The sequence below is a fragment of the Chanos chanos genome, chromosome 4 (assembly GCF_902362185.1).
Source record: "Chanos chanos chromosome 4, fChaCha1.1, whole genome shotgun sequence".
Classification (NCBI taxonomy): domain Eukaryota; kingdom Metazoa; phylum Chordata; class Actinopteri; order Gonorynchiformes; family Chanidae; genus Chanos; species Chanos chanos.
The window spans coordinates 32,576,270-32,602,399 of NC_044498.1; the positions used below are offsets into that span (position 1 = coordinate 32,576,270).

Sequence of the window (26,130 nt, forward strand, 5' to 3'; positions counted from 1 at the left end):
GACATTAAAGACGTTGGTGGATGTAGGCCTTGTTCGTTTTGAAGTGAATCGCCCTGAAGTCATCTTGCCTTATATTCAAAACTAGCCGGCCAGAAACCTGCTTGCCTGTTTTATGCGAACACAGGGTAACCAGGCCTGGTGTTTTGTATTTGACACAAAAGCAGGCATGTTGGTACACTGGAATGTTGGTACATTGGATTCAAAGTTCTATCTCTACATGTCTGCATTAACAGGAATGGATTCTATTAATTTTGAGTTCTGGGACCTACTGGTTTCAGTTCCCTTTACTCTTGTGAAGCATTTATGGTCCTGCCAAGATCCTGGGGCCTCCTGCCCTTTTCACAAGATATAACGTCAGGGAAACCCAGGGTTCTGTGAGGGCTTGAGCTCCAAGGACCCAAGCCTATCCGTCATTGCAGATAAATTACAAGTAATACTGAGTAGTTATTCTTCTGCTACTGGGAAAATGTGGTACAGTGGAAGTAGATGGGTGATGCATCTAAGATCAGCCTGCCTCTAATTTTACAACACAGATTTGTTTCCTAGAGGGTGTAATGTACACCTTTTTTCCCCAATAAGAAAAAAAGCCCCACTGATATTGACTTTACCCTCAAGTTGCATGAGACCCAGGCAACTTCACATATACTGTACTTAAGTAGGCCGATAACTTAAGAGGCTCCGCAGGCTGGCACACAGAGGAAAAAAGTAAACCAGAGCCCTGAAGTATCGATTCCATTAAACCTGGCCTGAGTGCATTTGAACCTGAAGTGTTTTTTGTTCACCGGGCAGACAGGTTGCATGTTTTTTTTTTTTTCATATTCCTGGTTTGATCCATAGGTCCTTTGAAGTTGTCAAATATGGCTGCAGCTGTTGCCAGACAACACAAGCATTTCAGTCACGACTACCACAGAACTCACTCTAAGTATGTTGTCAAGGAGTACTCAAGGTAAGTTATGTTATAGAAATTATAGAACAACGTACCATACACGTGAACAAATTGTTTCAGCCAATCATTAGTGTGCATCTCCCAAGAGCACAAACGACAGAGGCAGTCAGAACAAAAAACCTCACAAATAAACAAAACAACCAGCAAAGAAGGAGGAAAATTCTCCTGAGGTATGTTGCCAAAGGTACAACAGTTAAACAATAATTACATGACTTAAGCCCTGTGCTTACTTTCAATGATTGCAAAATTGGTCTCTTCTGGTTAATCTGTGAAAGAATCTTCATTTTTTAGAGGTGGTTATTACCTACATGTTTCTTTGCTTGGAGATACAAAATTTTGTTGAAAAAAAATGGTAAGTATGGATCAGGAAAGAAAGACTTTCAGTACATTGAAATCATTGCTCAAATGCAAGGAGAAATGTGTTAGCTTTGGTGGTAAGTGTCTGCTGTTTACAAACTAGATGGTATGCTCTCAGGTTAAACCTCAAGAGAGGTATTCTATAATATCAAATATGTATTGTGGCATTGAGCAATATTTAACAGATTCACATTAAAATGAGAGAGAAAGGGTTAATATTGCTCTAAAATACACACATAAGACATACAAAGATTGCCATAATACAGCTATTTGCAGTAAATGTTTTCAAATATTGCTAATATTTTTCGGTTTTCAAACGTTCACCAGTATTTAGTATGAAGATGTTCTGTAGTATAGTAGGCCGATTTTGGCTTAGATTAGGGCAAATCTTATGCTCTCAAGGCAGGGTGTTGTTGGGACCAAGTAAAAAATTTGGAAAGGGGTAACTGAATGCCATTGTTCTTTGGTTCATGCTGCACGCCAGTTTCACGGTTACTGATTGGAAATGATCTATCTCTGGTCCATTGCTTGACTTCATCCATACTCTTACATTTCCAGTATATGTGGAATGGAATTTATGTGACTGCAATGAGTGTACTCAAACTCAAATTTGAATGTTTTGGATTTGCACTCATTATGTATTAAATTTTCTAAATGTGAAACCGTCAAGCATGGATTGCCAAAATGAATGTGTATGTTTAAAGTTTTCATATATTTGTCAGTTTTAATGTTTTTTAATTCATGTGATTCACATTTTTGTGTTAAGTCTGTGTATACCTGTGTGTTTAAGCTCTGAAGTGGAGGAAGTGGACTATCAGTACCACAAGGAGAAGAGAATCCAGGGAGTGGTAAAGTCCATTTCAATCTGTCCAATACGACAAAATCTCTACTGAAGTTTGACACATGAACATTATGTCTGAATTTCAGATATTTCTTGTCTTCGGAGTATTAAAATTCCAACTGTGTGTTTGAACTGGCTCAGATATTCACATCTGTGTGTAAATCAAATTAGACTCTCACATCAGGCGTACTAACGCAACTGGCAGAGATGAAGAATTTTTCTTATTGAGTGTTTGGATTTGTATTCATAATGTAAGTCAAATGTTACTGTAGTGTTATTTTTCCCCTTTAATAGGTAGAAAAGAAGATGAAGACATCAGATAAATATATCCGTGAGGAGTCCATGATCAGGGGCCCTAAGTTTCTGACAAGGCTGAGGTCCCACACTGTGTTTGAGAACACTCCTGTGAAGCTGTTCTGCTCTGTGCAGGGATATCCCACTCCGTCTGTCAGATGGTAAGTCTCACTCACTAAATAACTACTGAACAGCTTTACCATCGCTTTAATTGTATGGGAATGATTGCTTAAGCAAATGTGGAGAAACAGTGGTTATTGTTCTCTGCATAAGTCAGTCATTTTTCTGCTGCCTATGGTTAGCCAGTGAAAGCTCATTTCTTCTGCATTTATTGCCTTGCTGATCTGAGTCTATCAGATAGGAAGAGATGGTAGACCAAGGTCTGCTGATGGCTGCATTCCTAACTGGCTCTGGTGTTGCCCCTGCCTAAACAGACAGAATAAGAGGATGTTGTGGGACAAAACCCCTGAAACATCACATGCAATAAACATTCAAAACCAAGAGCTGAATGCACTGTAAACTCATATAGGTAGAGAATGTTTTTGACTTAGCCACTTGGTATTAGCCAGGCTTGAATATTTGTATGAACATTTGAGCTATATGGTGCTATCAAAATATGCCTTGTACATCTCACTGTTTGTTGTTGTCATTCTTTCAGGTATAAAGATGATGTCATCCTTGATAACTCATCAGGAAAATATTTTGTGGGGAGTAACACTGGGATTCATACCCTGGAGATTCCAAAGTAATTGATTTAACACTAATTAAGGATTCATTGAACAAATACTTGCTGTTTTTATCACACTGTAGCATGTCTGCTTGAGAGTATCCTGTTAGACCTGTATATGAGTAGAAAGCATTCACAGTCAGTCACATGCAGAAATTTTCATTTAGCTGGAAAAAGCGGAGAGACAAAAAGATCCCATAAGAAATACATATTATTCAACACATTCTTTCTATAAACATTATTATTATTATTATTATTATTATTATTATTATTATTATTATTATTATTATTATTATTATTATTATTGTTGTTGTTGTTGTTATCGATAATAATAGTAATAATAATAAGAAGAAGAATTTGGCCTTCTTGTCTTGTAGACATAACCATTTCACCTACAAATGAACAGAATAATCATGTAGGTTTCCGCAAAAGGAAGCTGTGTGGACTGCGTTTCACGTCTGCTTTTCCAAGTTTGTCCAGGCCTGTCTGTGGCTCCGCCCCCTGTCTTGAGGGGCCGTCAGCTGTTCATAGCGAAGTGCTGAGCTGTGTGTCATCTGACACGCAGGCTCCTGAAAGAGCACCATGTTTCTCCGTCCTTACAGTGTCAAGCCTACAGTCACATAAAACGTTCTCAGCACCTCACCTCCTGCTCCAAATGAACGGTTTTTGGAACGACTCCGCCACTCTCCGTTTGCCCCGGTTCTGACACCTCCACACCTTTCGGCTTTGTTGAAGCAAAAATAAAAAAAGAAGACAATAGCAGTAGTGGTTTTTGAACTGTAGAAACATGGTGGACCGAGGGGTCATTTTTTAAAATAGTACAGTGAGGGGGAAGGTCACATTACCGTCTATTCTCACTCCCCTCTCTCCTTGCACCCTCAGATGTTTGCCATTCATGTCTTAGAGCTTCCCTTGTTAAATATGACTTGAATGCGTCGGCTGATCCTTCCTGCAGTACGTCATCGTTTCCCCCTGACCTCAGCGTGCTGGACCATAAACGTTGCTGTCCTTCGTGAAATGGGGACCAGTCAAATCCACTAATTATGATAAAAACAAACCGCAAGCCCTGTTTTCAGACAGTCAATAGCACAATGGGCTTTTGAACATTTTTGTGGTTTGTGTTTCATTACTGTAAAGTGGGATAATATGTATGTTGTTAGATGTTTGTCCCACTGTTTCTGTTTGTTTGTATGTTTATAGATCCAGCACTGATGACACTGCCATGTATACTGCTGTAGCCACTAACATCCATGGTCAGGTCTCTACTCAGGCGTCTGTCATCGTCAAACGTGAGTGTGTGCTGTATTCTCTATAGGAGAGCTATCTGTTACAGACAGCCATTGCACAGCCATTTCCACTGCTGCCCTAGTCTTTATCAGGGAGTATAAAATAAAACAACTGCCAAGCATTATCACTTTTGCCTAATTACCAGTTTAATATAATTACAGGTTTTTATGTTACGCTGCTAATTTGGATTATGGTGTTTGTAGTGAATAAATTATATGTCAGATGACACGAGGTGTGGCTGGTTTTGTCTGAAACTTTATGCATATTTGCAGGGTTTAAGAAAGAAGAGGAGATATGCCCTTTTGGATGGATGCCTTACGAATGTGAGAGCTCAGGGCAGCTCCCTGTGGTTCACTCTTCTCCTGCAGTACATATAGGATTAGACATCTCTTTGTGTCTCAGTGACACCACAGACGTAACAAAGACGTTTGTTTTGCTTGCTTTGGAAACTCCTTAAATAATAAATGATACATAGTAAAACGAGACGTGACATTCACATTTATGGTTTAACGCATCACTTGAGCACAGCATTGAGAGTGTATAGATGAGTGCTCCTCTAAAGCATTCGTTTTTCTCTGAGGATAAATGGATGGTGTGTGTACCCATACCCATTGCTTGTCTGGATACATTTTTTTTCAGTTGCCATCTTACCTGAGATTAAATATACCAAAATTAACATCACTTTTCTGGAGACATTTGACGTGACCTTTAAAGAGGAGGGTGACTCGGTCACTCTGGCCTGTACGATGACCATCAGTCCAAACCTTGCCAACCTGCAGCCTCAAACCCTGTGGTACAGAGATGGTATGAGGAGTGATACATGTGTGCTGCACCACTGACACAGATTTAAACTCATCCGCAACAACAAGTAGATCCATACAATGCACATTCATCCACTCATAGCAGCTGCACATGCCATTTATGAAATATAGGGTGTATTGCGGAGGAATACATAATATGCTTTATGAGCTCAGTGTCTTTCTTATACTTTGTACGTATTACTGTTGACCTTCATTTTCTAAAGTCATGTAAGCTTGACCTTTTCCATGTGTTGAACCTAATTACTCTATATGAAGTATTCATTATACTTAACAAAATTCTCACAGAAAATGGCTTTTTTTTATTTGACTCTAGCTCACCAAAGACATTCATACACTTTCTCTTGGTTTCTCTTATTTCTTTTTCTTTTCCTTTTTTCCCCCTCTAGAGCACCTCCTGAAGGAGTCAAAGTGGGTGAAAATGGAGTCAGGCGGAGGTGTTGCTAAGCTCACGCTGCCTCAGCTTTACAAGGATGATGAGGGTCTTTATACCCTCCGCATGGTCACCAAGGGAGGGGATGCTGTGCACCGGGCATACCTCTATGTTAAAGGTTAAAAATAAAGGTCTTCAGATGGCCGATTTTACCCGCAGTTTCACTTTAAAGCAGCGTCGTTGAGGGTCTGACTGGACTCAGTCATGCATCACACAGCTCTGATTCCCCAATCGCTTTTCCTGACAGACTATAAACCATGTGTTCCCTCAACAGATGGTCCTCCCCCAGTTCCCGGAGCCCCCGGAGCCCCTATGGACATTAAGATCCACGATGCGAACAGAGATTATGTCATTGTCTCATGGAAACCACCCAACACTACAACCGAAGGCCCCATCATCGGATACTTTGTTGACAGGTGACTGAGCTGTCCGAAATGTTTTCTGTTTCATTTTATCTAACCCCCCGTGAGTAGCTATTCTTTTGTTTTGTTTTTGTTTTTCTTTTGGTCTTCTGTTGATTGTGGAAAAAAAATACCTACAGTATGTAGGAAGCAAGTGCTTATCAGTTGGAGTTTCAATTCAAATCACATTGTTAGTAACCTCCAGCAACAGGGAAAAAATGTTTAACAGTTAATGCTTCCTTATAAGAGTGAAATTTTGATTAGTGATTTTCCAAGATGGAAAACGTCTCAGGCTGGCTGCCCTTTTAATTGAGGCAATTTAAGATTTTGATTAGAGTAACATAGTTAGCCTCATGCATAGTTACCATGTATTAAAATGAGCTATGAATGATGAATGAGTTCTATGGTATTTTGAGCAGAACAGATGTTGAATTTAGGTATTGTGGTCTATCATCTGTTGTACAGCAGCCGGATTTATATTCATCTATAAATGGCGATCAGTTCAGGCCATTTACTCCAAGGCTGCACCTCAACAAACAAACATACAAACAAATCAACCATACTGTTCTGTGGAAATACAGGCTGTCGACACCTCATTACCTGTCAGCTTTAAAGACGCTTTTCGTTCGCTTTTTTTTGTGCTTTGTACAGATGTGAAGTTGGGACAGAGAACTGGACGCAGTGTAATGATTCTCCCATTAAGATCTGTAAATATCCAGTGTCTGGCCTGTTTGAGGGACACTCCTATTATTTCCGCGTGAGAGCTGTTAATTCTCACGGCATTAGCAGACCCTCACGGATGTCGGATGCCATTGCTGCTGTGGACCCCACCGAGTTCGAGAGACTACACGGTAACCCTGACGCTGATAATGATAATAGATAGATTTACTGGGCTAGAAAGTGCTGTTTTTTGCATCATGAATTAGATAACCCTTCAGACTCTTACTGTGCTAATCAGTAATTCAATGTTAATTCTCTTTTTGGCTTTCACAGCAACTAAATTGGGTGGAAAACTTGATGTTGTGACCTACCATGATGACCTTGAAGGTAGCACACATATTCCATTTCTAGATGTAGATTTTATTTTACTTATTATGATTGTTTCTTTGTATGAACTCATACCGGGTGCAGTTTCCTCAGAAATATGGTACCTAATGAATCCTTTTTATGTGGGTTTGACACTTCTTTATTTGTTACCTGTACAATTGAACATTAGTGGCTGTCAGATTTTCTCCCATTTTTCCCCGTGCTTTTCATGATTCTCTCTTTCAATAATTAGCAATAATTATACAGCCTGTAATTGGGCCTCATCTGAGAGGGGCTGATTAGTTTTTGATGAAAACTCCATCAGGAAGGGAACGTCCAACCATCTGTGGTGCTATTTCAAATTGAAATGAACACATCAAGCAGTGTCACAGAAATGTGTGTGCCTTGGCCACAAGGCAGATGATACACACACATCAATCTAATGGTGAAAAAATCCCCCCCAGAAAAGACCTTTGAAACCAGGATGCGTGTATCTGTGTGTGTGTGTGTGTGTGTATTTTTGTGTGCATGCATATGAATGTATATGTATACTCTGTGTATTTCTGGATGACCATAATTCTGTTTGATGTGTTGTTCCTACAGCAGAGGGAGAGGCTCCGGGAGCCCCATCGAAGGTCTATGCTTCAGAGACAGACCGAACATATGTGGTACTCAGTTGGTCCCCCCCAGTCTATCACGGCAAAGCCCCCATGTGGTACTACATCGAAAAGGTTTGTCTTCGCTCGTCCCCAGGTTCCAGCTGAGCCAAGCTCGTCACAAAACTATCATTTGATGACTACTGTTTGAGACTTATAGCCTTCATGAAGCTCACCAAATGATCATAAAATTGCACAATTAAAGACAGACATGGTTACTATCATTAGTTTGAATTCATTCAAGTAAATGGCTCTAAATTGATATTATCTCAGCAGTTAATCATAATTTGTCACGGGTCATGTGGGTAAAGTAATGATATACTTTTCGTTGGGGTTTATTTCCACTTAGAGTTTGGTCGGCAGTGATTCTTGGCAGAGAGTGAATACTCAAGTACCGGTGAGGTCCCCTCGCTACGCCGTGTTTGACTTGGCTGAGGGCAAAGAGTACCTCTTCCGCGTGTTAGCCGCTAACATGTACGGCACCAGCAAAGCCTCTGAGCCAACTGGCCCAATCCAAACTCAGGAACTGCGTGGTAAATCGTTTTCTTCGATAATTTTCTTTTTTAATCTCTGGCAATTTCCTACTAGTTACTCAATTTAGTGTAAACTCTTACCAAATTTGGTTCAGGCTCTACTTCTTAGACAGTCATTCAGTCTTTGACAGACAATCTTGGACAGTCATTTTTACAGTAATTTCAGAAAGATAATTTCAGTTTTTTGAGATGGGATATGGCCTCCTGTCTTGCACTGCTCGTGTTAATATTAGACTGTAATGAACTGTCTTGTGCTTTCTGTAGCTTTATACGATTAAATTTGTGCTGATAATTAATCAGGGTATGTGAAATCACCCCTGAAATTAAATACCATGTTCAATCAGGTGTCCCCTCAGCGCCTGGTCAGGTCGTTGCCACCAGAGAAACGGACACATCCGTTCTCATTCAGTGGGCCCCTCCGAAGGAGCCAAACAACCTCATTGGATATTACATCGATTCTTGTGTAAAAGGTTCTAAGAACTGGACTTCGGCCAATCACAAACCAAACAAGAAGACCAAGTATGTGCTTATTAAAAAACAAATACTGTATTGGCTGGATTTTAAAAGTTGATTGTCAGCTATTCATCCAGTTTTATCCTTTATATGAAGAACTTCTTATGGTATATGTAAGTTCTTATTGTTTGGTTTATGCTTTTATTTCCCTGTTTCCCTTTGCTGGAGACAGACAAATAAATAAAGAGAGAGAGGGAGAGAGAGACTGACTTTGACTTTGTTTCCTGATGATGTTACATGCTGTCTTAAATGGTGTTGTGTTTGGTTAGGTTTGTTGTTCATGGCTTGACTACTGGTGAGACCTATGTGTTCCGAGTGCAGGCCATTAATGAACTTGGTCTCAGTGATGAATCTCAGGAGTCAGCCCCACTCTCTGTGAAAGCTGCCCTTGGTAAGGAGTACCTCAGATAAGTCTCAATTATATTCCTGTTTTCTTAGAAAACAGAACAGGTAACTGGAAATTATCTGGAAATTATTGTACCAAACACACACACACACACACACACACACACACACAGCCAAATGCTTTTTTCCCTTTTTTTTGTTTTTGTTTCTCACAGCCTGTGATAGTTATTAGTTTTGATTTAATTTCAGTATAACAAGTGCTGCAGGCAATAACAGAGTACAGTGTTGTGGAAATCTGTTCCAGTTTTTTAGCTACCCACTGTCAGCACTTTAGTGTTTTGATCATTAGACTTAAGGCATCTCTTCATAATTGCTTTGCAATAAACTGTGTTAGACTATTATGCCACATATGATTGTTTCCTATCAGCCACATTTAGTAGTTTCATATTTCTGTCATTGTATCTCTGAGATGAAAAAAGATATATTGGCAAGTTTTTTTATGTTTTTGTTGCTATTTCTGTCTTGATTTATGATGTCTCTATAGGTGTCATTTGTTTTTAATATATGATTTCTTTAAGTTAGCTACATATTATTCAAGTCATTTACTTTCTTTAACTGCTAACACATATCAGCCGTAATGTGTGCAGTTTTACCATTTTTCTCTGTCATACATGAAACTTGCAAATGACGACTTCCTTTAGGTTGAGTAATCAAAAGCTAAAGAGGTATCCAGGGCACTGTGGGAGTAGGCTTGTCTCCTTCTGCTATGGACAATGAGTAATGAGCCTACAAGTCACACACACTCTATCTTCTCTGTAGCTTTACCCTCCGCTCCTTATGACATTACTCTGCTTCACTGCGACGGTACATCTATGGTTCTGAACTGGAAACGTCCTCTCCACTCTGGCGGAGCAAAGGTCACAGACTATTACATCGACAAATACAACGTGGCCAAGAAAGTGTGGAGGGAAGTCAATGTCCCCCCCATTAAACACAGACTGCACAAGGTAGCATTTTTTTCCCTCTTTTTTTGTTTACCCCGCGACATTTCATGGCTGTGTGACGTTTACACTGAGAAAGCCTCTCTCTCTTGGGTCCTTTCAGCATTCACTGAATGGGTTATGACATGTCTGTGTTGTCTGTAGGTTGAGAACCTGACTGAAGGTGCAGTGTATCAGTTTAGGATCTATGGGGCCAGCATTGCTGGGCTCGGGGAACCCGCCGCTCCCAGTGCAGCCTTCCACTGTGATGCCTGGACTATGCCTGAACCCGGTAACACATCCAAGACATTCGCTTGAAGCATCGTATACCTGTGCTCCCAACCCAGCTCAACCAGTTAAAAACACATTGTCTTATAATGCAGTGTGTCCAGAATGTGCTTTGATTTTAGATATTGAATTGGCTTGACCTAAGATGGAACGGAGTAACAGAACATGAGAGAATGTTGAATGTTTAAACATGCAGCAAATGTGACATGTGTGCAAGAGAAAAATCTAAGCTTAGAATGCTTTGATTGACAGGTCCAGCCTATGACCTGAGCGCCTGTGAGATCAGAGACGATTCTTTGGTGCTGGAGTGGAAGATCCCTGTCTACACTGGAGCTAGCGCCATTACAGGATACTATGTGGACGTGTCCAAGAAAGGCTCTGGTGTATGGACCACTGCTAACGAAACTGCTGTCGGTCACTGCTACCATAAGGTATGAAAAAATTGAAAACACCCAAGCATTCGAATTATACCCAAAATGCTAGCGATTACTATATGGAAAAGAATCAGTTTTGGAGACTACACTGGGTCACTATCAGTAACTAGAGTGTGGTGCACAGGTGACTGGTTTGGAAACGGGCGAGTCTTACGTGTTCCGTGTGCGTGCGGAGAACGCTGAGGGCGTTGGCGTGGCGTCCGTCTCCTCCGACCCAGTGTGTGCCAAGGCTCTGCCAGGTAATAACAAGCAGCGTTTCGTATTCACTGACTGTAGCGTGGTCCAGGTTCTGACTACTGTGAAGCAGTCATCAGTGTGTTTGAGCAGTTCCCATAAAATGTGAAAGACAGACAGTGTAAGACTTCACAGTGGCAGCTGTGTTTGGCAATGCCAGTCACACCATGGAAGATGTCTTCATATAGCCTGGTAGCTTGTACACAATATAAACATCATCTGTCTGTATTCATACTCAAGAGACAGTAGGATTTTTCATCTTTCGTGGGATTTCATTTTTCATGGGATTTTAAATGGTTATTTGTCTGGCTTTGGGTGGGTGCAGGGTTTTTCTCCTACAGAGCTGCAGTGCACGCAGGCTTTTGCTTTAACTCAAAATCTTTTTGACTGAGGCTCTGATGTGTATCTTAATAGTAGAGCCAGGTATGCTTAATTAGATTTTATAACAAAAGCCTGCAAATAAAGTGAGCTTATAGGAGGAAACAGGCTGACCTCGGATCTAGAGATATCTGAGCAGAGTGGCCAGCAGAGTGCACTGTGGAGTTAGCAATGAACCAAAGGAGAGAAGGGGGAGAGAGAAAGAGAGAGAGAGAGAGAGAGAGAGAGAGAAAGAGAGAGAGAGAGAGAGGGTAGGAGAGCCCCAAATAAACAGGAAAGTTGGAGGAGGATGTGGGAAGAAGAAAACTGACCCATAATCCTACATATCCATACTATAAATCCAACATATCCATACCATAAAGCCAGCATATGGATACTCAACCTGTTTTCCATAAACTCAACCTCTGTTGGTTTTTCTTTGTAAATCCTCTTTTGCTCCTCTATTATTTCAAAGGCACCCAGGAAATCAAGTGTGGAGTCGATGCAGAGACAGGCGACATTTATCTTTCATTCGAAAGCTGCCAGATGACAGAGAAATCGGAGTTTGTCTGGAAGAAATCCTACGAAGAAATCACGGATTTCTCCAAAGGAATCGTTGTTCAGTCATCTGGCAGTCAGTAAGAAAAGACTCTTATCAGGTCTTTCAGTTATTAAAAAAACACACAAACACAAGGGAGAAAAACACATGTTGTATTAAAAAGAAACGTAGCAGACAACATTTCCTACATAATTAATCATATTAGCCACCAGCAGTCTCATTGTATGTATCTTGTGAGTGAGTCTCACTTCTGTGCAATGTTTAGGTCAACACTGCTTTTCAAGAACCCAGACAAAGAAGACGTTGGAACATTCTCAGTGTCCGTAACACATACGGATGGTGTCTCAGCCAGCTATGGAATCTCAGCAGAAGGTGAGGTCTGTAAATATATAATAACCCAGAGATTTATTTATTAATGCATTTCCGCAGATTGACAGACATTACAAACCCAGTCTCCATCGTACGCTGTCATTCTGTGGAGACGCATAAATCTCTGGGCGCTATAAGACAAAGACGTGACTGCACTCTGCATTCTGTAACTGATTTCGTGAAACAGGCCCCTTGTGTGTGTGTGTGTGCGCGTGTGTGTCTGTGGTTTTTTTCTTTTGTTTGGGACACCAAAGAAAAAAACAATCTTTTTGTTCTTTTCCATTTTTAGAGTTGCAAAAGATGCTCACCCTGAGCCAGGAAATCCGCCACCCCAGTAAGTTAACTCTTTACAACAATATTTAGATATTTTTGTATCTTGTTATTTTTATCCTTACTGATGCTGTGGTTAGAGAATATCCCATAGGGGAAAAGGTATGGTTAGCATTTCTCTTGTTAGCAAAGCTAATGTTTCAACAGTTTCTCTTTGTTTAATGGCAGTAGTAATAGTAGCGAGTGATTTGATTTGTGGGGATTTGAAATGATCTTCATTTGTGTTTTTTCACATATATTTCCTTTTCATGTGTGAACCAACACAGTGTGTCACATCTTTGCTCTCCTTTTTTTTTCCCTTTTCACTCCAGTTATTCCACTGAAGACTGAACTGGCCTATAAAATTATTGAGAGAGGTCGTGTGCGTTTCTGGCTCCAAGCTGAGGGCATCTCCTCTGCTGTGACCTACAAGTTCTTTGCCAATAACAAGGAGCTTGTCAACTGTGAGGTACAGGGCTGTCAGAGAAATAAAAACCTATCGACAAATAAACTGTCATGTAGAAGAGCTATTTCCTTTTAAATGGAAGTGACTTACTGACCCATGGCCATCATAGCCTTTGATATCTGCAAGCTATCTGCAGAACATCAACAAAACGAAATGCAATCACCCATAAATATGTTTCTCATTCTTCACTTTTATTCTATTTACCACAATCTTTTCCACTTACCACAATTTTTTTCTCTTGTGCAATAGCCTCTTTAAAAAAACAAGTTGACCTTACTTTTTTTTTTTTCCTAGCAAACGAAGATGAGTCACGACGTGGCCACGGGTGTTATTGAGATGGTGCTGGATCATTTCACGGAGGACAGTGAGGGCACTTTCACCGTTCAGATCCAGGATGGAAAAGCTAAGGCTCAGTCTTCGCTGGTGCTTATCGGAGATGGTGAGAGTCTTTCTGCTCCTGGGTTATCATGCCCCTAATCTGGGATATTATGCTCTTCCCATATCCATGCACTAACCCTCTAATATTACCTTATTTCTCTTCCCTAGCTTTCAAGGCAGCCCTGGCCGAGGCGGAGTACCAAAGAAAAGAGTATATCCGAGTCAAAGAGGGTACCGCACAGTTCATCAGCCGAAAGAATAAATAAACAAATACATACTAAAACTACTACTTCACATATATCGATGGCTTTAGCTTTACAGCTATGTTTAATTTCTTTTTGGTGTAGTTATTGATGTAATGTTTCTAAATGACCTCACTAGCCTCCATATAAAAATAAAAAAATGGGTGTAACCGGAAGCCTTCCCTCCCAGGCCCGCACTTTATGGAATTCCTGTCAGTCCAAATCGGGGACAACTGCTCCGTCACTCTCGTATGCAAGGCAAGTGAACAGGTCGCCCCGAGCGCTAGTAGATCAGCCAAAATGAAAATAATGGCCTGAATTATCACCAGTGTCAATCTAAATGACTAATGCACCCTGTACAATTCATCTTTGTCATGGAGATCATTGTCACTCCCTCGTGTCGAGAGCCTTGTGTTGAACAGCATGACAGATGGCGTGCTAATGCACTCATGTTCTTTGGCTGCTCTGTTGCTGCTTCATGTTTTTTTTTTCTGATGCAGGTGGCTAATCTGAAGAAAGAATCCGTATTCCACTGGTTCAAGGATGATGTTGAAATCGTCCCTGAGGTGCCAGCCGACCTGACATCGGGAGTCTGCAGGCTGCCTTTAGCTCTGGTAAATGTCTCGCTCTGCATAGCGCTCTGAGGTGTGTTCAAATACACAGCCCTTTGCTATTAATATTTGTTTATGGTGAGACTGGGAAGTGACTGTCATAACACAGAGTTGAACTGTTAAATTATATGCACCGTGCTTTTGAACATTCTGTAATGTCTGAATTGAAGACTTAGGAATAATAAGCAATAAAGCAAGCACACTCTCCCATCAGATTATGTGACACACACACACACACACACACACACACACACACACACACACACACAATATGTTGGGAAGAAAAAACAGTTTTGGGACAACAAACGGCAAGTACTTAGGGAGGGAAAGTAATTCCCCAGCCACCGAAAACAATGGGGCCTCTCTGAGAATATCCAACACACACACACACACACACACATACTTACACTCACAGACAGCACAGGCAGTGTTTATGGTGTTATTATAAATAATCACACAAGCCCTTTTCTCCAAGCATTCACAAAGAGATTGAGTGCAGTTGTCTGATCCTGGTGCTTGAATGGTAATTTTGCCCACTGTGGCCTCTGTTTGATGTAGGAGGTCTGATACACAGTTAGGAAGAATTAGAAAATTGCATGAAATAGCAATAATTTACTCTCAAGCCAATGAAACAGAGCTGTATCTTTACTGGTAATGCCTTTACAAATCCTACTCAAGAGGCCTGTTTCAGCAGAACATCACAATAACCCCCCTTCCACTCCTTTCCACCCCCACACCCACCTATTATGTCCTGAATTTCACCTCTAGTTTTCCAAGAAAGATGTGGGTGTTTACAAGGCAACCATCAGCGATGACAGAGGCATGGATGTTTCTCTCATTGACATATCTGGACAAGGTGATTAAGCTGTTTTCAGCCCACTGAACATATGAAATACAAAGTTTCATCTGTTTAGCCAGTGCAAACTCACTCCAATTTTTACTTTATCTCTCAATCGCAGCTTTTGATGATATCATCAACGAAATCTCCCGCATTGCTGGTAAGTGTGACATGATTTTCTCTGTCTTTCATATGAACGCTCTTATGCAGAGGTAAGTACTCCACTAAAAGGATTCAGGCTCTTTTTTTTCCCAGTTCAACACAAACACACCTGACTCAGCTAATTAAGTTCTGGAGAATCGTTTTGATATTAGATCTAGATTTGTTAGATTAGGCGCAGAACGAAATTCTGCCAGAATTGGCGCTCCAGGAGGAGATTTCATATCATGCCTGTCCTTTCCTTTGCACATTATAGATCAATTTAAACTTGGCTAAACTGTTTTTATTGCCCCTTAAGGTAAATTAATGATGTAATGCCATTTGTACAGTTTGCGCATAATTAAGAGAGATACACAGAGCACATTCAGACTGCAGAGGAACAAATTACGGTTTCAGGCAGTTCCCAATATGCTATGCAACCAGCTCTAAAGCTGCATTCATGACTGCAATATATGGACTAATGAAAGTCAAGCTTCTGGCAGCTGATAAGGTGATGTGTAGAATGTATGTTTGGGGAACAAGAAGAACTTCGCGGTCATTAACACTTAACACACAATTCATGATGTATTGAAGCTAACTTTCACCTCACCATTCACCCATTACCTCACCAAACACAAGTCAGTTGCTCACATGATCCATTATTACCAAGCCAATTTTGTGCTTATTTGCTCCGTAGGGATGGAAAAATTAAAATTAAACCTCTAATTAAATCTGGTGGAGGACACCAACTTGTTTTCCTTTAATATCTACCTTTTCATATTGTTTGAATTGAATTGAATTGTATTGATTTAAATAAGGGAACTTGTTGCACTAAATTTAAAAATGCAGAGAACCCAGAAAACAAACTTCTTTGGATCTGGATTAATGTAAGGTCAGATAGTCACTGAATACATAATGTGGAGAAGGTAACAAATATCCTTTCAACTGTGCCACATTCTAGTTTCAGGGCTAACTATTGGTCTGTCTCGCAGCACTGTGCATTGTGGTATATAATAAACTCCATATCAACACAGGTCTTAAACACATTTGAGTCAGCACTTCTAAATATGACTGATTAACTAACCCAAAATTTGACTGATAACATATTACGCAAAGAGAGAGTTCATTGTTCGGTAACTTCTCATTTCAACCGAGTAAAACAGAGAGACTCATCAGCATTCCTCTAGACTCGAGAGAATTCCCGCATCACAGGTCCACAGTCACCTTCATGAACCTGCTTGGAGGTAGAGAATGACATACGCCAAGTCCCATTTCCCATACCAATCACCAATTACTTCCCAACAAATCCCACCGTGGAACTCCACCACGTTGATATATTGTTCAACGAGGAGGTAGAATATATAATTGGTAGAACACACACACTTAAGAATGTCTCTGCGTTTGTTTCTTACCTCACACAGGATCCTCTGCTGCTGAGTTGACAATTCAGTGTACTGCAGAGGGCATTCAACTCCAGTGCCACATGAAATACTTCACAGAGGAGATGAAAATAAACTGGATGCATAAGTATGGAAACATTCAATCTGTTTTTTTTTTCCTTTTTTTCCCTACGTTGAGGTTTTAAAATTTCATCAAGAGAAGAAAAAAAAAGATGGAAATGAAATCCATGTATGGTTCTATGTCTCTAGGCACAATTTGGTTCTGTGTTTCCAGGCGTAACATGAACTAAGCATGGAAACATGATTTGAGATTTATGGTCTAGATTTGTGTTGCTTTTGTCTAAGGCATGAGGGGGGAAAAAGATTATTGAATGACATACACTTGGCAGAGGAGTCTGCTGGTTGTTGTAGACTGCTTTGCGTCATATTTTATTGTCAATCCAAAAACAGTTCTATCAGATTTAGCACCACCTCATGCTTTGTGCCCAGGATGATTCAGTGGCTTGTAGAATTCCTGCTCACAGGACAAAGATTTTTTATGTCGTAGTCTCATTTGTCTTGTCTTTAAAACGGGCATGTATAATGCAAGCCAGCTGCTGGTAAATATGCCTGTGCCTTCTAATCCCTCTGTTAACATTTTGAAATGCTTGTTTCCGGATCTTTCCTTTCACCCACTGTGCATTCTTTGGAACACAGAGAAGCGAGTACGAGTACAAAAGAACATTCCACATAAAGTAGCTCGGCAGTACTACCTTATTCTCTTTCTCTTTCACTCTGTCGAATTTCAGACAAAATGATTCCATAATACTAAGAAATGCCGAAGAGACAACGAAAAAAGAAAAGAGATCCAGACACTGTTCATTGTTGTTTTTTTCTGGACAATTATGACAGATATCACTCATAGACTCATACAACAATATAAGGGGAAAAAAAGATGATTTAAAGGAATTCTTATGATTTCCACCACTAGTTACTGCTCATCTGATTCTAGCAGAGAAACTAATTTATTTCCAGTAAAGCATTATGATGTAGTAAGAGTTATGCATGACTTAATGTCTACTCTCTCTAATTTCAGGGAAACCAAAATCACTGCATCTGAAAAGATGAGGATTGGAGGAACGCCAAGTATGGCCACGATGGAGATCGTTGAGCCCACTGACAATGACAAAGGCCTGTACACCATTGAGATATTGGACTCAGAGAAGACGCACACTCGTACCCTTGACCTGTCTGGACAAGGCAAGTGAAGGGACTGACTTTTTAGAGAGTATTTGTAATGTTTTACAATTTACATGCAACACTGAGGAAACTGGCATTATTATTATTATTATTATTGTTAATATTATTATTATTATTATTATAATTATGATGTCCAATAAATGTCAAGAACAGAAGAAGTCGATGGTATAAAAATTAAATGAGCTAGATCATTTCTTTAGATTTCCGCTTAATTTTATGTCTGAAGGACAGTTATTCTGAAACAAATAGAAATAAGCCTCTCTGTGACCTTCAAATGCCTGAATAATAATTCAACTTAAGTCAAACTATAGTTTTAAGGGAAGCGTGTATGTTAACCACTTAGCCTGGCTCTCTGTATAGCCGCAAAGCTGTTGCACTCTTATAGAAACTACACTCTGAATTGACTTAAATAACCCCCAGCAATTAATTATAAAATAAAGTACTTCACATTGTGGCTACACATTTTTGATAGATGGACATGTTTTCAAGGTTAGGTTTTTGTTACTGACACACACATAATGAAAGAAAGACAGTTTCAGTTTCAGGAAGATTCACTTTTTGTCTTGTGCGTCAGAGCTGCTGTAAGTGTTCTCATCACCAAAATGTCACCTATAGCCCCCGTTTCAGCACGGCCCCTGTGCTCAGCTCTACATTCATAATTGAAAGTAAAGGCCAGCCCTGCAGCTGCGTACACACAGGCAGGATATTTAGGCAAATCCGTGGATAAAATAACAGGAAGACAATATCAAAGGTGCCATCCTGGCTCGAGCTTCAGTTAGTCAACAGAGTGTTTGATGACAAACATAATCAAGGGCTGGTCGCTGACAGGTCGTGCAATTTGTGGAATGGAGACAGTAATGAGTATGAGGGGGGGAAAAGCTATTCCTGGCAAAGCAGAAAAACAATGCTATTAAAATAATTCAAGATGATTTTTTTTTTAACTTTATGCCTCTGGGACAAAAGACTGTGAGAGTAGGAACAGGGACCAAAAGAAAATTTGTCTTGCTTCTTTCACGTTTAACTTTTTTTCTTTATATGTGTTTTTATTTTTTTCCTCTCCCCTTTCAGTGTATGATAAAGCCTATGCTGAATTCCAGAGACTGAAGTAAGTTAATCATTGCCTTCTAAGCTTCTCACTGCTCCATTTCCAAAATGTTTTGCAATGCAGAGCATGTATGCAGCATGTCAGCGTGTGGGGAAAATATTAGACTGCACTAATGAGCCCACTAACAATACCATTCTACTCTTTTTCAGGGCCGAGGCATATGCCGAAAAGAGTGAGTATTTTTCTGATTCGCTCGTGCCAATGACTTGGGCTTGTAGCGACATAATTATATTCTTAAATCGGACTGCGAAATATTTTAATTTTCAGATCGTGGCAAAGTGGTTGGTGGTCTCCCTGACGTTGTCACCATTATGGAAAAGAAGGTTTGATCCGTCCCCTGTGTGTTTGATGTGTGAAACATTCAGTCTTGTTATCCCTGGGATTTCACTAATTACTAATGGTTTGAATGGTTGTAAAACAATAAACAGATGTGAATCGTCCTTTTGTTCGCTTTTGTGTTTGCCAACCGCAAAGTCACCCAGATGCTGCTGTAGTCATTGCTGCTGTAGTCATTACATTAAAGGCACTGTTGCTTGGAGGGCTTTCATTCCATTCTTTGCAGTGGCCTGCAGCCCAGGTCGAAAATCAGCCCTTGCACACAAGCCGCTCACGCTTGGGGCTTCACATCCATGGCTGCTTTATATCTGTTTCACTTGTCTCAAGCCTCATGATCCACTGAGGCACTGGGCATGCTAAGGAAATGTTGTCCGTCAGGCTTTTTGGAGGATATTTTTGGAAATTGTGGTTCGCTTGAATAGTTGACAGCAGTAATGTTCAGCATTTTTTCCCCCCTGAAACGCAAATGTAGCAGGTCAGTGGCTCATATATCCATTAGAATCTTGGTAAGTTGGTGGCTGGGACCTTCATAGTAGCCTTGTGTTGCACAGAGCTCTCATTCTCATGAGAACTGGCCTAAGGGCAGAGAGAGTGATAGCTATTGCTTTTAAAGCATTTTCTTTATGCTGGATCATATGCAGTGATCCCTGAAAAGCTAAAATGAGTATAACGTACTGATTACATTTTGATTAGCAATATGGACGACATTTACATAATTGAGAGAGACAGTTTATAGAATGAACTCATTGGTTATCAACACTGCCCGCTCTGCATTTGGGAAATTCTTTAAAACATCTCACACACAACACAACACAACACAACACAACACAACACAACACAACACAACACAACACAGTGCAGCACAGCATAATGCAGCACAGCACAATGTAATGTAACATAACATAACATAACATAGCTCTTACATATATGTGGAAATGTAATTAAATGTGCCACTTAACAATATTAATGCTAGAAGAGGCATTAATATCACATATCTAACACAATTAACAACATAAATTGTGCATACACAATAACAATGTCCCCCAGTAAAGTATCTCTTTACTTTGCTCTCTGCAGACCTTGAGCCTGACTTGCACAGTTTGTGGTGAGCCCAAACCACAGGTCAGCTGGTCAAAGAATGATCACGAGGTGGAGCCCAGTGACCAGTATGTCATTTCCCTGGACTCGGGCAAGTTTGCCAGCCTCACCATAAAGGGTGTGTCCCTAGAGGACTCTGGCAAATACACCATGACCGTGCACAACAAGTACGGTGGTGAGTCTGTGGACATCGTCGTCAGTGTCTACAAGCAAGGCGACAAGATTCCAGACATCAAACCAAGTCCCTCGCCAAAGAGGATCATGCCCCCCACTGGTCCCATTGTAGTCCCCACCACCCCAGCCTCATCCCCAGCCCCGGCTGCCAAGTCTCCCACCCCCCCACATGGTGCTAAATCCCCTACACCAAGTCGCGGTGTTAAGTCCCCCACCCCCTCCAGGAAGAAGTAAACATCAGACAAACTAGATTTTAATTCTGTGGAGAGATGGCCAGCATGAAAGCGATTAATTTGCAGTGCGAGTCATTGAATAATGAAAGTTATATAAAAGCAGATAATATTTGTCACAGTGGAAGCTTTTTAAGCTCCTCTGTATTTTCTCCTAAAACGAAGCACCGTCTTAGATAGGGGAGAAGGAGGTAGGGGTCATGTTATATTTAGTGTTTGTTGTTGTTTTTTTTCCAACCACACAAATTAGTGAATGCGTTTGTCAACTGGCTCTGCTCAGCTGAGTGGGGCTCTAATGAATTTGGCTCCCTCTCCCTGGAGGTGCTTTGGTGAAAAATGACCGGCTTTGATGTTTAGTTTATTAAATCTCTGTGTTTAAAAGCTGCACTTTCAATTAGGCAGTGGAATCTTGAGGCATTTGCTCTCACTATGGATGAATGACCCCACAGAGCTGAACCTCCACTTAGCTCACAGTAGCAGGTACCCCCCCCCCCCCCCCCCCACCACCCCACTACAGATAAATTGTGTCACATCCTCACTACGTTGTCTTCCTTCTGCTTTTGTGTTAATAAAAGAAGTAGAAATCACTTTTGTTGAGTCTTCCCTGTGATGTTTACTGTGGGGCATGCACATACATTCACACACACACACACACACACACACACACACACACACACACACACACACACAGAGTTTCTTAATGCATTGGTGAAGGAAAAATAGGAAGGCGATTAAAGAAACTACTGGCCTATCTTAATCACATCAGCACTTTTCACAGCATCTCTTGACGACTTGCATTTTGTCCACGACAAATCATTTCATGTATATGGATCATTTCACACCGCGTGTGCTATGCCAGCTCACATGCAGCACATGCTAATCCATTGGCACGCATGTACATGGAAATTAATATATTTCTAGCCTTAACAGAACTGATGCAGTGTCAGTTTCTTTTGATGGAAATCCATTTGCCTGCCATGCTCTGATCTTGTTTTTTCCCCCCTTTCCTCCTCTTCTGGAGTTGATTAACGTTTCACTATTTAATAGTTGGAGACAGAACTCTATCAAAATTGGAAATGCTTTATTTGTACCAGTTCTTGTTTCACTGATGAAATGACTCTTGTTATCTTTATACTTCAATAGGAATTTGATTAGAAAAATTAAAATTAGGGAAACTGAAATTGTTTAGATTGCAAATGTGGCTTTAATTAAATCATGCATTTTTAATCACTAGAAATGATTTGCTTAGAAGTCATAGGTTTCTATGGCAACTCTCTACTCTGGCAATACAAATCCTCTAAAGATATTTCACAAGGAGTTCCTCTGTGTCGTCACTCTTCAGAAAAACGAACAAACAAACAAAGAAAAAATGGATTTTGTTTTCACATGAAAGGGGCAAAACCTCTATAATTTCTAAGATGTCGCATCTCTGAGTATGTCTGACTGATCGTCACTCATATAGTTGGATAGTGTAGATTACATTCTATAAGAGATTTCCACATGGGGGCACTGGAGGCTCAGGAGGGAACCTGTACAAATCATCCCAAAGTAACGTGAGAAAAAAAAAGTCCAGGCATCAAATTATGGGGCTCACTTTTACACACTGATTTGCTGTGGGAAGGTGAATTACAAAGCTATGTAAAGTGGACAAAATACCTCCCAAACAAGGAAGTGAAGAGGAAGCCTCAATATCTTTTCTTAGTGAGTTTCTTTGGTTTATGGTGAGAGCATGACTTTGTAAAACCAGTTAATTGAGCAAAGAAGTAACAGTATGTTTTTACGAATGCTTCACTTGCTGCCTGATTCAGTAGTGTTCAGTGTTAGACTTCATTTACATTTCTCACCAAGTGCACCTTCCCCTGTGCTCTACAAATATGATCAACAGTTACAGTGATCGATAGCACACATGAATGGATGCACTTGAGTGATAATTGCTTTGTTTGAAACGAATATTGATTTTACTTAACTCATATCATAATACAGACTTTAAATACGATTCTCATACGTTGAGAAGTAATTTGAGAACTGATGCATTTTAGCCTTTGAATGCAGATGGTTTCGTAAAAGAAGCCATGATCTTAGGATATGAAAATCTTTTCAGAAATAGAATTTGAGATTATTTTGAACCAGAACCTTTGCCATTGTTATCATAGCTGGATGCACCAGGCATTTTCACTCTCAGATAATCTGGGAGTGGGGGAGACTGCTTTGAAGATGTATCAGCTTCCACTAGACAGAACAAAAGGAACCACGCCAGTAGAATTTCACGAGTCACTCATAAATACAACCGCAGACAGAGAGAGAGGGAGAAAAAAAAACACCTTATGATGAAAAATGTGATATTGTTTGTCAGCTATTTTTACTGAAAACATTGAAAATCTCTCCTTAATGGTATACTTTTTTTGCATGTGCATTTGATACGATGTCTCGGATCACGGTACCAATCAACATCTGAGAGACTAAAAAACTATTCCATCTCGTACAGAACGAAGACTTTAACACCCAGCCTTTGTCACTCATTCTGCATTCAGACTTCCTACATATTTAGTGCAACTGCAAAGGGATGGTTTTTAAAGGATGAGGTTCACACTGAATCTTCAGCTTCAAGATTTGATCATGACAGAGATGTCAGGATGGTTTTACTGGTTATATTTTAAGCATATGCATAAAAACTCCATGAGCATTGTATGATTCTTTGAACAGACACTGGATAAATGAATGATGACACACGCTTTCACTTGTTTGATTAGTCATGTAGAGGAAATCAATTTCCTCTTTCCTGAGACAGAGGCATTGCAATAAGGGATACTAAACCAGTTTAGCATATGGTGAGTAAGGTGAGGTGTGTGTGGGTTTGACTTTTGCCATTGTATGAGAGTTAAAACTTCTTTCTGGCATGTTCAGAAATCTTTATTACCTCTGACATGAGATGGTTATTGTTGGCCTTTACCTTCAGCATGTGTCATGAAATTCGTAAGTCTGACGTGATCTTAAACAAACTGATATTAAATGAAATAGTTTTGATACACCATTCTGTCTCTTTAACTGACTTAATATACATGTAAAATGTGTGTTGCTGAGTTTTCCTTTGATTTGCCTGCAAGTGGTTGTTAGCAAGGAATGTAGTTCCACCACTGTCCACATCAAATCAGGATGGACTCTGGTTGTAATGTGAACAGGTGCAGTCATACTAATTTACATTGATATAACTGACTGAATGCGCCGGTTCACACTAAAAGTTAACTGTTCCTGTCTTGAAACATCAAGGTACTTGATGATCATTTGGGACTACATCATGTTGTAAGTCTCTAATTTGTTGACTGTTTTAAAATGACATGATGTGTGGATTGGGAATTGTTGAGGTAATTGTTGTGGCTAAAGGTGTAAGCTGAGCAATGCTATCATTACATAATCAAATTGTCCTGGGAAGTTTAACCTTTGGACTCTCATTTAGAAGTGTGATACTTGAATTGCGACTTCATGAATATTATTTTCCTTTTTTGCATTGCATTTTTATTTTTCATTAATTAATTGATTTTTTTGTTGGCTGTGTTCCTTTGCAGAATCCTTGTGAAATGTTCATCCCACCTATAGGTGGTTTAAGTCCATCATAATGCTTGGAGACACTTCATCAACTCATTGTCATTATTGTCATAATGATATTTTTTAAACCGTCACAAATGGAAGGGATCAAAGAAAACAAAAAAAAAAAACAAAAAAGAAAGATTCTCCTCGTCCAGAAAAAGAAAGCAGATTCAGACTTGGTTTGACCTTGCTCTAAGCAATCAAAGCAATCAAACAAAGTAGGAAAATCATGATTGGAATGGTGATTTGGGACTCGTCTTATTCTCATCCACAGATTGTTAAATATATATTTTTATACCTTGCTACACACATCTATAAAGGACCCATACTTTGAGAGTGCTGTCATATGTCAAGGTTCTGATGACATTTCGCTGTCATATGACCCCCCCTCCACCCCTCCCTCATGCAACACCAGGCTACACGTTGACCAGAGAAGAGATCACACTTTTTTTTTCTGTCAAATTTTCTCTGCACACAGAAGGTCCAGTCAGAAAATGTATTTTTGGGTGAAGCACAAAGTAGCTTTCAAACTATATTTCAAACCAATTTAAATGAATCAACAGTGGTTCAATGGCGCGCACTCTTCATGCGTTCCAGTGGATTTGATTCCCGAATGGTATTGGAAATATGCCAGAAATCAAGAACCAATGCCATGGCCGTGGTTCTCCCAAAGCTAAGGCCAAAAGGAAAAAAAGAAGAAGCTAAATTCACTGTTACAGAGAATGGTTTCAAATAGTGATGACATGAAAAGAACATGGAGGCCAACACACAATGAATGAGATTCTTTTTTTATTCTGTGTTTAAAGCTGGAGTCTCTGCAGTTGTATCCACTCCATCTAAAATTATGCATTCAAGCCATCTGGAATCCCACTGTGTGTTATAAAAAGACTGTTCAGAATTAGGTGAGGGAATTTCCACTATGGGGAACTGTGTGTGCTGTTCTACTCTGTTCAAGTAAATTACTATTTACAGACATGATAAATATAGGTAACTTAAACTAATTAAGTGAAAAAATAAAAGTTAATGTCTCTGGAGAACTGAAGAGCTGATCATTATAACCATGGAGTCCACGTGGCATAAAGATATGCAATATTTCAAAATCAGTGCTTCTGTTTGGATCCTTTGTAAAATATAAATTACAATTTCCAGCAGGGATGAAAAATTAAAAGTTTGAGAGTTTATTGGCTGTTTATGTCATTTATGTCTTTAGGACTGTTACCGCAGTGTTTGTACAAGAAGATAAATCAACCACTTAATGGAAAAGGCCATGTCTTTCAGAATTGTAACCATATTCTTCAGAAAACCCTGTGACAACCTATAAAATACAAGTGTAAAAAGCAGTTTTGTCCAAAGACAAAAACAGCAACTGTCCATGTAGTCATTTTGACTTTATCTTTTTAATCTGAATCCATACACGTTTCACATAATTAAATTATATGTTACATATACATATTCAAGACTACTCACAAACTCTTTTGTTTGCATATTATTTAATAACCTCATTGTAAAGCACAGAAGATATCCTGTTTGCTCTTTAAGATGGCGGTATTCAAGAAGTAAAAAAAACAAAAAACAAAAAACTG

General features: G+C 39.8%; 1 protein-coding gene across 1 annotated transcript; it reads left to right on the forward strand.

Annotated features, from left to right (window-relative positions):
* Nucleotides 1-857: 857 nt before the first annotated feature.
* Nucleotides 858-20,966, forward strand: myom2b (myomesin 2b). The gene is made up of 35 exons (XM_030771103.1): nucleotides 858-946; nucleotides 2,094-2,151; nucleotides 2,439-2,599; nucleotides 3,097-3,183; nucleotides 4,366-4,454; nucleotides 4,725-4,775; nucleotides 5,092-5,256; nucleotides 5,660-5,821; nucleotides 5,978-6,119; nucleotides 6,756-6,955; nucleotides 7,098-7,151; nucleotides 7,734-7,861; nucleotides 8,136-8,319; nucleotides 8,664-8,838; nucleotides 9,102-9,223; nucleotides 9,997-10,184; nucleotides 10,323-10,449; nucleotides 10,698-10,876; nucleotides 11,004-11,118; nucleotides 11,946-12,108; nucleotides 12,295-12,401; nucleotides 12,688-12,732; nucleotides 13,040-13,176; nucleotides 13,468-13,612; nucleotides 13,720-13,782; nucleotides 13,984-14,051; nucleotides 14,294-14,407; nucleotides 15,173-15,260; nucleotides 15,364-15,402; nucleotides 16,802-16,907; nucleotides 17,856-18,019; nucleotides 19,088-19,124; nucleotides 19,274-19,296; nucleotides 19,392-19,447; nucleotides 20,538-20,966. The coding sequence occupies exons 1-35, from the start codon at nucleotides 858-860 to the stop codon at nucleotides 20,964-20,966; spliced, it is 4,260 nt and encodes a 1,419-aa protein (XP_030626963.1).
* The last annotated feature ends 5,164 nt before the right edge of the window (nucleotides 20,967-26,130 follow it).